This window comes from Arabidopsis lyrata, assembly GCF_000004255.2.
Source record: "Arabidopsis lyrata subsp. lyrata unplaced genomic scaffold ARALYscaffold_3, whole genome shotgun sequence".
In the NCBI taxonomy this organism is placed as follows: domain Eukaryota; kingdom Viridiplantae; phylum Streptophyta; class Magnoliopsida; order Brassicales; family Brassicaceae; genus Arabidopsis; species Arabidopsis lyrata.
Window position 1 is genome coordinate 10727597 of NW_003302553.1, and position 12515 is coordinate 10740111.

The following is a 12515-nucleotide window of genomic DNA, read 5'->3' on the forward strand; positions in this document are numbered from 1 at the left end:
CCTCAAATTGTAGTTTTTGTTGGTATCAATAGACCGATTATTAATTGCTTTCATATTTTTATCTTTTTTTTTTTTTTTGCGAAGAGACCAAGTTTTAGAATCTACAGTCTTTTTACCTCTAAATCGTTTTTATTTTCTAATGAAATATTTACATTCTTAGAAGATTTGCGAAGAGACCAAGTTTTAGAATCTACAGTCTTGTACCTCTAAATCGTTTTTATTTTCTAATGAAATATTTACATTCTTAGAAGAAGAAAAAATGTGTAGATCAAATCTAGAAAATTATAGCCTAGAATCAAAATCTAGAAAATTATGTGCTTTGTGTTTTATGGATAAACATCATGCATACCCAATTAGTGTTAGACACAATATCAGGTTATCAATATATTGTGATTCTTTCAACCATACAAAAATTCCTTTAAAAATCGATTGTAGTACTGTACATAAATGAATGTTGTAAGAAGAGATACAGGCAAGAAACGTTTTGCCATTTTCGAACTCATTTCTAACAAAAAAAAAGGTGACATCTTTAGTTTTTTTACAAATTAGAATGAAACTATGGATTATAGTGGCATTAGCTATTGTCATTGCAGTGTTCCTCCGGGGGGGGGGGGAATGTGTGTTCAATAATTTGGTGTTGCAACATTCATTTATGCGTTTTAGTTTGGCTATTTATAATTTTTCAATTTATAATTTTTGTGACTACATAGCTTCATGTACTTCAAGAGTTAGTAGTTTTTGTTAGTATCAATGGACCGATTATTATTTACTTCCATATTTTTATCATTTTTTTGCGATGAGATCAAATTGTAGAATCTACAGTCCTGTAACTCTAAATTGTTTTTATTTTCTAATGAAATATTTACATTCTTAGAAGAAAAAAAATGTGTACATCAAGTCTTGAATATTATAGCCTAGAATCAATGTTTTGATAATACCCATCAAAGAAAAGCTACCCTAAAGAATTTTAATTTTATTCGAGAGAGCAACGGGCCGAGGGAGACAAAATTACAAAATAAAGGTCCTGCTTTGGTATGCCCAAAATAAAGAGTCGAGGTTGCCTAATGATACGTAGATCACAGTTAGGGATAAACATTCGACTAAATGATAAATATTAAACTAATGCATTCATGAATATTTTATGCAAATTATAGATTAAATTAAAGCTAAACATATATATTTTTAAGAAGTTTTTTAGTTCTTTCATTTATATATGGGGTAAAAAATTTCATTAATTGGGAGATTAAAATTTAAAATTAAAATTTTGAAGATATATAAACAATATGGAAATGAAATCTGTCTTTTTGATAATATTTAAGATAAACCATTTAACTACCAGAAATTAGCTTTTCAAGATTTATGGATAAAAATTTGACTATGTGGGATGATATTATAAACATTAGATTATTGCATTAATAGTGATTTTTTATACATATAGCTTAATTAAAAAATTAAATCTATACTTTTAAGAGACCTTTTATTTAATTTCATTTATATATACAATACAAATTTCCAAGATTTGAGAGACTATAAATTTTAACTTTTAAAATTCAAAAAAAAAAAAATTATTTATGGAAAGGAAATCTGTATTGGTAAAATTATTTAAATAGATATTAGCTTTTATAGTAAAGTTTTGAAGAAAATCAGATTCCTTTAAGACATTTTTAATAAAGTAACTCAAAAGTTTAATGTGCTTTGTGTGCTTATTGATACACATCATGCAAACCCAATTACAACTAGACACAATTGCGATTCTTTCAACCATGCATGCAGAGGAAGAAGTCCTATATATAATAATGAATGATATAAGAAGAGAGATAAGTAGGAAACGTTGGACATAGAGTATAGACTTCAAACTCAATCTCTAACCAAAAACACAAGAGCTCTTCAAGTTATTTTACAATGAAACTCTGGATTACAATCATAATAGGCATTGCCATTGCATTGGTCCTCGGGGTGCTTGTGTTTGGTATCTTTAAGTTGCTCGGCGTTAAGTACCTTAAGAAAACAACGACAACAACTGATGCGTGAAGGCAAAACATCCGATCATTTGTTCAACAAATAAAGTTTCATGTGTGTTTTTTAGTTTTGCTATTTATTATGGATATGTATTGTTGGGATATGTATCGCAAATTATAAAGATATAACTAAGAAATGAATTAAACTACCAAACTATATATTAAAAACTACTATCGCAAATTATAGATATAAGTTATAACTAAGAAATAAGTAAATTACCAAACTATATATCAAAATATATCTATATATATTTATATATTTATAATGGTATATGCATATTGTTTTTGCTCAATAAGATGATTAGAGATTACTTTTGGCTTTCCCTAAAAAAAAGAAAACCGTATCTCCCGCGTTTGCCAGAAAAAACGACTCACATCAGCTTAATATAGAATTGAAGAAATTGCATTGAAACCACCAAATAAGGGAAAATCTTCTGGCTATCCGTTGACTTGCAACTTCTACATCCAATAATTATCTGCCACGTAGCTCTTATGCATATGTAAAAAAGAAATAGACAAGAAAAAAAAGAGCCTTTGTGATCGAACAAAGAGGACAACATTTGAGATTTCTTTCTTACGTGACCTCTCTCTTAAACAAAACAAGAAACAAGATAACAACACGAGTATAGTTTGAGACAAAAAAAAAAGCATTTTGATTTGAAGATAATAAGAAATTTACAAGTTTTCTTAACCAGGTATCATTTTCTTTCTTCTCCAAACAGAAATAAATGTTTTGATTTTTCTTCTTGTTTTTTAATAAGTTCCTCTCAAATTTGCAGAAACTCATAGCTCTTGCACATCTATATGAATCTGTTTCTTTGTTAAATAGGGTTTTATCTACTCCACAAACATGTAAGTTCTTTTTTCTTTTTTCTTAAGATTCTTATCGCAATAGGATTCACCCAAAAACAATTTATTTTTCCGCCAATCTCTGCATTATCAAAAGTTGTATCCCTAAAAGAAGAAGAATCTCTAGAAAAACATTAGATATACGAAAAAAAGGTTTTTGATGTTGCTTGGTGTTCAAGCTAGGTATGCAGCTGCAAGTTGAATGACCTCACCAATGAAGGGTCTATTAAAAGGGTTGAGGTACATTGCTCGTATCTTCGGTGAGTTTATTCATTCTCGAAACAAACTCACATATGTCTATACAATTACCAAAAATCAGATTCTTATATGTTATAAAAAAAATGTTGTAGAGGATGAGAAGGAACCAGAGATGCAGATTGGAATACCGACCGATGTAAAACATGTTGCTCATATAGGATGGGAAGGGCCCTCTGCTACAACCCCAAGCTGGGTATATTCTTCTCTCTCAATATATATAACATTTTCTACATAGGTTTTGCTTGTGGATTAGATCAAATATTTTCATGGGAATATGTAGATGCATGATTTCAAGTCTCAAGATCGCACGAAGACTGAGACAAAGGGAAGCTCTAACAAGAAACCTGGGAGTTCCGGGGAGAAGCATAGGAACAAGGGAAGGCGTAAAACATCCACAGGAAACAACTCACCAGCAGAATCTCCATCAAGGGTAGGAGGATCAGTGAGGCAATCAAGACGCAGCACGGGCAAACAGAGAGAACAGAACACGGGTTCGGGGTCAGAGTCAGGGTCAGGGTTAGAGTTACCTCAACAGACTGAACAGTCTGTTGGACCAAAACACTCAAGACAGAAAAAATCAAAAGGATCAGCAGCAGGAGGAGGAGGAGGAGGAGGCGAACCTCCTCCAGCTATTGAACATGTAAAGACGAAAGAAACAGATATATCCGTGAGAGCGGTATACCCTTGTGCGGGTCTTGGAAGTTCTACAGGAAGATGAAAGATGAGGAAAAAAAAAAGAAGAGAGTGTTATATAATCAAGATTAGACTAGAGTGGTGGTGGTGTTGGTTTTGCTTTTGTTCTCATGATTGATCTACACACTTTTGTCTTTTCTCTCCCTTTTGTTGGAAATGCCTTTGCATTACAAGACCAATGATTTTATATCGCGTCGAGAAAAGAGGAACCCTTTGATGATTGTGAACCAGGGATGTGAAATATATGCTTGCTTAACACTCTTAAATTATTCACAAGGAATCTTTCTATTGTGTTCTCAGGATTCAATTAGTATAGGCTTGAGTGTGTTTGACATATCTATTGGGTTTCGATTGATGCTTTGCATTTGTTGTTCAATCATTTTTTTTCTACTGAATTTTGTCTTCGGTGCTTTTGATTTCATTACTTCAACTTTAGTTTTTAGGGTCTTGAACTCTTGATGATAGTTGTTCAAAAAAAAAAAAAAAAAACCCATCAACGTCTAACGATGGGCCACAAAAAAATAAAATAAAGATGGGCCTATAGTTTATCTCTAACCCACATACTATAAATATGGGCCTATTAGTTTAACCTAAGGCCCAAAGTCGGATTAGGGTTTTCAGAAATTGTACTATAAATTCTTCTTCTTTAAACAACTTCGTCTAGTGGAACGACGACGGCACAGAAGCTTCACCGGAGATCAGAGACGCGAAAATGGTAAATTGTTTCTTCTCTTTCGAGCTGACTTAGAATTCGTAAAGTTCTTCTCCAAAGATTAGGATCTTTGAGGAACAACAATACATGGTTGATTGATTTATTGTTTTTTATTTGTTTTCAGATCTAATCTTATATCATATAGTTTTCATATTGTTTTTGATTAACTCTTAGTCTTATGATTTGATGTGTTTGAACTGATTTCATTTTTGGTTATATGAATTTTGAAGGTGAACATTCCAAAGACAAAGAACACTTACTGTAAGAACAAGGAATGCAAGAAACATACTTTGCACAAGGTTACCCAGTACAAGAAGGGTAAAGACAGTCTTGCTGCTCAAGGAAAGCGTCGTTATGACCGTAAACAATCTGGTTATGGTGGTCAGACTAAGCCCGTCTTCCACAAGAAGGTAATGTAACATGTATTGATAGTTTTCTTGTTTTGAATTTGGCCCATTTAGTTAGAATAAGCTAGTTTTAGGGAACCCCTGGAGTAGAATCTTGAAATTGAGCTGTGAGGAAACATTTTCTTACTTGGAGACATCTTGTAAATCTTTTGAACAGGCTAAGACCACGAAGAAGATTGTTCTGAGGCTTCAGTGCCAAAGCTGCAAGCACTTTTCGCAGCGCCCGATCAAGGTGAAAAGAAGAATTTCTTCATTGATCAATTCTTGTTACCGGATTTGTAACTTAATTTGCTTACATTGTTGGTTTTTGTTGTTGTTTATGTTCAGAGGTGCAAGCATTTTGAGATTGGTGGAGACAAGAAGGGAAAGGGAACATCTCTCTTCTAAGCTGGTTTCATTTTATTTTCTGCAATTTTTGTACTTTGCTGGATTTGGAATCCATTTGTTTTAGCTCTCTCGTATAAGATTGTCTCATCTTTGCTTGTTAACTCTATATTTTGAATCATCAAGATATGGTTTTGCTGTTAATCATAGACCTTCGATACATATTTTGCAAATCTGTTCTCAACCAACCTATGAAAAAGTCAAGAATATAACTCATTAGAGACTGCATTATAATGCAAAATTTGAAAGTTCTATATCATTGTGCAATTTTCAAAGTCATGCAATTTATTCATATGATTCACCTGTTCACATGATTTGTACAAAAATCATGAGGCTGCAACAAGCAGAAAGTATTTATTTTATCTTTTTACATGTCAAAGCTTGAGATTTAAGCAATGACGAATACCCTAAGTTCACCTCTGTCCCCGCGAGTTATACGCAAGTTATCATCAACATAGGTGACTTCGAAATCCCCAGTTCCAGGGTTTGACGATGGCCGGAAACTGTCGGGAAGCCTTGGGATATCAAACGGAGGAATCTGCGATAAGTTTCCTGATGTCTTAACAGTTGTTTTCTCAAATGTTATCTTGATCTTGCAAGTGCCTGTTTTACCCATAAATATCAAAAAATGCAGATTCACATTTTTGCTCTTACACAAATTTTCGATAACCGTAATGAGAGAAAGGGAGATACAAACCTAAGAGTTCAAATTTGTGAGCCAATGTAGCAGTGGCTTCTAATGGCGGAAATGGCCAAGGAGCTCCTAATTCCACCTCTGCTATGTTATCGAAATCTTTGCTAAACACATCAATCCGTTGAAACACCTGATTCCACACAGTTTTTATGATTCAGAAACATGACACAATACTAAAGAAGTTTGCTTTCTAGTTTCTACTGATTCAATTTAGGTGCTTTGCCAAATTTAAACCAAAGAAAGCTAGATTCTTAGCTCATCACCATTCAAGCCTAACCAAGACTACCAATGATAGACCAGACTGTATTCATAAACTTGGCAATATAGAAAATGGTTTGCTTTCGAGTGACATTGCGACATTGGAACCTCAGAAAGCTATATTCTCAGCTCATCCCCATTCAAACTCAACCAAGACTAATGATGATAGACCAGAGCCGTGCACATAAACTACTCAACAACTTACCCGAAAAACCGAATCTTGACCGGTAAAAAACAGAGAGCAATGGATTCAAGAATCACCAACATTACCTGGCCAAGAGTCACAGGGATCAAACGTCCAGTGGGTAGTCCAGGACGGCTACCACCTAAAGACCGAGACGAGAAGGCGCTACTATACAAAAGCCTCCATTTCCCTTGAAGCTTATCAAGATCATCGGTTAAATCAACCGGTCCACCAGCGGTTTCAAGTTCCTTAGCAGCCACTTCAGCTCTTTGTAAATCATCAACACTCGCCACAAGTCCTCTGTTTAATCCCGAAACTACACTCTGCAATTCTCACAACACAACAACACAGATAATAAACAAAAACTCTTAAATCTGGAAAATTTCCCAAAGATCACTATATGACTATATAATCAAACTGAAATCGAATCTACACAGTAATTCAAACCCTAATTCCAAAGAAACGAAACCAATTTCTTCGAATTTCACCGACTGTTGAAATCAGACTCACAAGTAATTTGAGTTTGAGTAATGCAATTCCCTTGTCGTCTCCACCCGATCCAGATGGTGGTGGTGGGTCGCGTTCTCCGCCGATAGATACCTCAACGAGAGACGAATTCGCCGCGAGATTTCTCCTCTCTGATACAGTAAAACCCAAACGAGACGATTTTGGAACAGTTAAGGAGGAAAAAGAGAATCTGATGGATGAAGGAGGAGAGCGGTGGTCGGAAAGAAGAGCCGGTGGTGAAGGTAGTAGTGACGAGAAAGTAGAAGAAGCCGCCATTGTTGAGTAAAAAACACGAAGAGAGTGAGATATTTTTAGAGGAAGAAGAAGAAGAAGAATCTGGAGACGGAGAATTTAATTATGGGTAATATTAGAAACTAGCATGGAATAGAAAAGAATGAAGACGATAGCTTTGTGTCAGAAAACATAGGTAATAACCTTTTGTTGAATAGAATAAATACTAAAATATCCTTCTGTTTTCTTGTTTTTACAATAACACCGATGGCAGTAGTTACAATAATTCTTGTTGAACAAATCATGTATTTCTCTGAAATAACACGACATATTTACAAAAACATATTATTCTCTTGAATAACACGAAATATTAACAACCATATATAATTGTTAACAAATTTCATGGATTTTTATTGGATACCGTGACAAGTATTTATATATCAAGGGTAATAGCATGTTTTAAAAATTAGACATGTGTTTTAAAATCAGATCTAATTTCTTATTACACCGGGGAGTGGTGGAGAAAATCCGGCGAGAAGAGAAAACAGAGTACGACCAAGAGAGATAAAAGGGAGAGATTTTTAGGAAAAACAATTGTTAAAAAGAGATCTGGTACTGAAGAGATTTGATGAGAAAAAGAAAGAATGAGAACAAAAAAAAGATTTCATGGTAAATCTGATGAACAAATCATGTGTTTCTCTGAAATAACACGATATATTTACAAAAAAACATACCATTTTCTTAAATAACACGAAGTATTAACAAATATATATAATTGTTAAAATCTTTCATGGGTTTTTATTGGATAGCGTGACAAATATTTATATATCAGTGGTAATAGCATGTTTTTTCTTTACAATACATGCATTTTAAAAACTAGTCATGTGTTTTAAAATCAGATTTAATTTCTTTATTATCACACTGGAGAGTGGTGGAGAAATTCGGCGATAATGGAAAATAGAGAACGACCAAAGGAGATGAGAGGGAGAGAATTATAGGAAAAAAAAAAGAGAGAACATGTGGTGAAGAAATCTGACAATAGGAAGATATGGGTAAAGAAAAAGAGATATAGTAGTGAAGAGATTAGATGAAAAGAAGAGAGATTGAGAAAAAGAAAAGATTCCATGGTGAATCTGGTGATGAATTCTAGCAAAAAAAAAAAAAGAGAATCAGTGGTGATGAAGTCAAGAGGAAGCGACAGTGGAGAAGCCATGGCTGTGGTGGTGGATACAATGGATGTGATGCTCGATACAAATGACCTATTAGAGCTTATGGATCTGATAGTGGTTATCTCTGTAATGGAGTTGTTAGGGAGAAAGTGGTGGTAGTTTCGGAGAAATCAAAGAAATAGAAAGAAAGAGAAAGAGAATGAAAAATAATGAAGGATTGGCTTTGTTTGGGTAAAAGTGTCATAAATGGTGTGCAAATATCTTTTTCTCTCTCATACTTTTAGTCCATGGCTATTTACTTAATTCTTTTGTAGTCAAATGTTAGTTACTACATATTCTCTTTAATTATTATGTGATTTGAGAAGCACCACGAGTTATTAATATTAGCGCGTAAGCTGTTGCATATTTTCTGAGTTAAATGATGTCGTTTTGTGCCACTAATTTAAATTTGTTTTGAGTGTATATTATAGTGATTACCAACGTGGTGTTGTTCCAGTGATAAATCTCCTAGACGAAGATGTTGGGTTTGATGTTTATTGGAAAAGATTTCTTCTCTCAAAAAGATAAATTTAATATGGTGTAGATCCCTCTTAATACTTAAACTTCCAGATATTTATTGTTATTAATTATTTTAGTTACCTCGTTTCAAATGTAATTTCTAGGTTTTTTCTCTATAGGAGATTTTATTTTCAAATATTTCCCCCAATAGCGTGAGAAACTTGTAACAAGTTGCAACCCAACCAAATAATTTGATGCATAATGGACACGTAGAGTAAAGAGTAAGTAAAGTTTGCTTGGTAAATAAACAACACACGGTTTGATAACCGAGTTCACGAGTTCTACGCTCGAAGGAGAACTCTTGCTCTCAAGCTTCACTATGAAAAAAAGAAATTACACACACCGGACACCGCTTACTTGTGATGTTAGCTTTTGGTTTTTAAGATTACACAAAAATAAAGAAAAGGAAGATTAACACTACAAAGATGAAGAAAGTTTGACGAAGAAAACCCTTGTTTCTTTCTCTCTTTCTCTACATCACTCTTTGATGTCTAGGTCTTGAATGGCTGCAGTTTTTGGAGTAATTTTTGGCTTATGATTGTGCAAAAATCTAATAATCACACATTCATGATTCTAAAAAAGTAGATTTCCTAAAAAATAGGGAAACCAGATTTTAGGAAATTGTGGCTTTTCTTCACAGAATCCAGAAAACAAGTTTTGTGGGTTTTTCCAAATAATTTAAGTCAAAAAAATTTTAATTTTTTAATTTTATTTTAAATATGCTATTTTTACCATTTACCAATTCATTTAAAACTAAAACTTTATTCTATGTAGAAAAACTAAAACCTAAACAAATTACCATTCAAAATTTTACAAAAACTAAAATCTACACCAAAAATCAAAAACCAAAAACCAAAATACAAAAACTAGAATCTAAAAACCAATAAAAAAAACTACCGAACATTCAAGACCCTAGTCTCATCCATCTACCACCTCTTTATCTTGATATTGCGTAATGTCTTTGGGCCATAGACATTGCCCATTCTTCCACCCTTGTCATTTTTCGTATGGCCCTATAAAGACCCATTTTATGTGTTTTGTCAAACCCAACAACAGAACAAAGTATTTCCTTCCTAACTCGCGTCCCACTCGGAAAAAACATGATCCAATACTTATACAGGTGTGTTTTTCTCTTTTTGTCACATGACATGCACGGCTTCCATTATTTGGATTTCTTTGTAGGACAAATTATTAGGCTTTTAGTAGTCCCTGTTAGTAGTACATGAGGTTTGAAAATAATATAACTTCATATTCAGTATATATTTGTTTTTGAATTTCTTTTGCTAATTAGTTGGTACCATTCTAGTTGTATATTGAGTAAAGTTTTTTGTTTTTTGTGAAAGAAAAAATTAAACATTCATCGTGGAGATTACGTGACCATTTGCCGTGTTTTCTTTATTTGGGGAAATCTCCCGGTTTTATGGAGACATTTCATATTAATCGATAAGGTTTGGTTGCTATGTTCTTCTTGTCTTAAGAAATCGTCCAAATTTTGTGGCATTTAATGGTTGGAACTGCAAAATTGTGTGGTTAATAAGTAGAACTGCAATTTATGATAAGTTTTTGGCAGTTGGGTTCTAATTATATGTTGGTGAACAAAAGATAATTACATTTTACAGCATAAGAATAGTAGCTGATATTAAAGTTAAGAAGAGAAACTGGAACCGAAGCTACAATGTTGAACCTAAGACATTGTAGATATATTTACAATTTGGAAGAAGAACAAGATTGAAATATAAGAAAACAGAATTGGGAAGTGTCTAGTTTGTGGAATACTCCCTCCGTTTTCGAATAGTTGTCGTTTTAGAGAAATTTTTTTGTTTTTAATTAGTTGTCGTTTTCAGTTTTCGATGCAAAATTTATTACTTTTTTATTTTTTATATTTATATCTATTATGCAACTTGATTTACTATTGGTTAAATTATGTTTAGGTAGATAATTAATGATATTTTTATATTAAAAAACTAACAACATTAATAGTTTCTTAATTTGTGTGCATATAGTTAAAACGACAACTATTCGAAAACGGAGGGAGTATATGTTTTGATAATAAAAAAAGGACCGCTACCGCAAGATATTATTAACAACCGACCGAACGTGTGAGAAAAAAAAAAAAGAGAGAGAGGGGAAGAACTATTTATTTTTGGGAATATTGCTGAAATGGGCATTATTTGGCCCAAAACTTTCAAATATGGGCATTATTTGGCCCAAAACTTTCAAATATGGAACATCTACCAGACCTTCAATTTTGGGCATTTATGGACCAGCGTAAACGACAGTTTTGCCCTTGTATCTGTGTCTTCTTCTCCATTCTTCTTCCACGACAACCAGCGCTTACTCCATGACCAAAGGCAGGGGCGGAGCCAGTGTAGTGGGAGGGGGGTCAGCTGACCCCCATAACATTTATAGAAAAAAAATTATAAGGTAAGTTTCCTAATGATTTTTGGATGTTTTCCTTTAAATTTTCTACAATGACCCCTATGCCATGCAATTGATTTCTTTATTTGACCCCATACATATTTATTATTTCATTTACCATTAATTCTCTTTCCATTTTTATTTTATTTTTCCTTAGAAATAGCTATAAATCTTTAAATTATTTTTAATATATATTTCTTTGAAAGGTCATAAATTAAAATAAATACAACAACTAATCAATATCTACATACTATATATTTTGAGAATAAAAAGTACTTAATACAAAAGAAAGAATGAACTACAATTAAGTATCTTTTATTTTAAAATGAAGCTTTTTTAAACACTGCATACAAATTATATTAAAACAATCATTTATTTTTTTGGGTAAAGAAATTTAAATATTCTCTAGATCATTTAAGCAACAATTTATTATTAAACATACATATATATAGCTAAATAAAAATAGTTAATTATAAATGACCCCGGTAATCAAAATTTCTGGCTCCGCCACTGACCAAAGGTTTTGATTCTTCTTTCAACCACAATACAACATCAATTAATTTCGTTTTGAATAAAGGAAACTAAACTCTAAGGGGATCTGGTAAACCCAAGAGCTTGCTTTATAGTATATAGTAAATCGGATAATGCAAAATCGAACTCGAATTTGTAAAATTGAAATCGAAAGTGAGAGAATCGAACATGTGAGATTAGAGATCTTGTGAAACCAATGGGTACCAGTCTTGAATTTGGATCACACACCATGGAATCGCCCAAAGAATCATCACAACCATGGACGTAAATACTTCAATCTCCGCGATTCGTCGATTAGTCTCACCACCCGAAGCTTCTGATACCTCCGATCGTTGCAGTACTTGCAGATTTTGAATCGCCCATGCTTCGATAACGCCACAAACCCGGAAATCCCATAAACACAGAAGAAGAAAACAAAAAATCTTTGAAATCAAATAAAGAAATCAAAAGATAATTATTTCCGAAGACCAGTTTATACGGTTGTAAAAAGAAGATGTTCGTCTTCAAAATCGCAGATCCAAAGGATTTGTGTAGTTTGATTTTCTAGGTTAGAGAAAGAGAGAAGTGATATTGTGGTGTTAGCAAAGTGACGACGAGAAGCTCTTGGAAAGGGCAAAAAAGACATTTCGTAGCATAAAAAAATG

The 12515-nt window shown here is 33.1% G+C and overlaps 3 protein-coding genes across 5 annotated transcripts; 2 read left to right on the forward strand and 1 right to left on the reverse strand.

Moving 5' to 3' along the window:
* The first annotated feature begins 2372 nt into the window (after positions 1-2372).
* Positions 2373-4079, forward strand: LOC9321630 (CRIB domain-containing protein RIC5). 3 transcript variants are annotated; one of them, XM_002883382.2, is made up of 5 exons: positions 2373-2713; positions 2798-2870; positions 3051-3127; positions 3218-3318; positions 3406-4079. In XM_002883382.2, exons 3-5 carry the CDS (start codon positions 3070-3072, stop codon positions 3841-3843), a joined length of 597 nt encoding a protein of 198 aa, XP_002883428.1. In that variant the 5' UTR covers positions 2373-2713; positions 2798-2870; positions 3051-3069; the 3' UTR covers positions 3844-4079. The 3 variants fall into 3 exon arrangements, with proteins under 3 accessions (XP_002883428.1, XP_020887664.1, XP_020887665.1); XM_021032005.1 differs by having other exon boundaries at positions 3051-3318; XM_021032006.1 differs by lacking the exon at positions 2373-2713 and having other exon boundaries at positions 2764-2870; positions 3051-3318.
* Positions 4080-4422: 343 nt separating this feature from the next.
* On the forward strand, positions 4423-5483 carry LOC9319496 (60S ribosomal protein L36a). The gene is made up of 4 exons (XM_002883383.2): positions 4423-4533; positions 4761-4940; positions 5095-5169; positions 5265-5483. The coding sequence occupies exons 1-4, from the start codon at positions 4531-4533 to the stop codon at positions 5322-5324; spliced, it is 318 nt and encodes a 105-aa protein (XP_002883429.1). The 5' UTR covers positions 4423-4530; the 3' UTR covers positions 5325-5483.
* Positions 5484-5577: 94 nt separating this feature from the next.
* Positions 5578-7343, reverse strand: LOC9319497 (plastid-lipid-associated protein 6, chloroplastic). The gene is made up of 4 exons (XM_002885518.2): positions 6968-7343; positions 6544-6780; positions 6019-6145; positions 5578-5924 (listed from the first exon to the last, which is right to left on the reverse strand). The coding sequence occupies exons 1-4, from the start codon at positions 7238-7240 to the stop codon at positions 5710-5712; spliced, it is 852 nt and encodes a 283-aa protein (XP_002885564.1). The 5' UTR covers positions 7241-7343; the 3' UTR covers positions 5578-5709.
* Positions 7344-12515: the final 5172 nt, after the last annotated feature.

Excerpts from the sequence above, each read along its gene's own strand:
- LOC9321630 (XM_021032005.1), top strand. The coding sequence starts at position 3,070 with ATGACCTCACCAATGAAGGGTCTATTAAAAGGGTTGAGGTACATTGCT. Across the intron at positions 3,319-3,405 it reads CTGCTACAACCCCAAGCTGG|ATGCATGATTTCAAGTCTCA; the intron begins GTATATTCTTCT and ends GGGAATATGTAG.
- LOC9319497 (XM_002885518.2), bottom strand. The coding sequence starts at position 7,240 with ATGGCGGCTTCTTCTACTTTCTCGTCACTACTACCTTCACCACCGGCT. Across the intron at positions 6,781-6,967 it reads TACTCAAACTCAAATTACTT|AGTGTAGTTTCGGGATTAAA; the intron begins GTGAGTCTGATT and ends TGAGAATTGCAG. Across the intron at positions 5,925-6,018 it reads TCACAAATTTGAACTCTTAG|GCACTTGCAAGATCAAGATA; the intron begins GTTTGTATCTCC and ends TGGGTAAAACAG.
- LOC9319496 (XM_002883383.2), top strand. Across the intron at positions 4,941-5,094 it reads AGCCCGTCTTCCACAAGAAG|GCTAAGACCACGAAGAAGAT; the intron begins GTAATGTAACAT and ends TCTTTTGAACAG. Across the intron at positions 5,170-5,264 it reads TTTCGCAGCGCCCGATCAAG|AGGTGCAAGCATTTTGAGAT; the intron begins GTGAAAAGAAGA and ends GTTTATGTTCAG.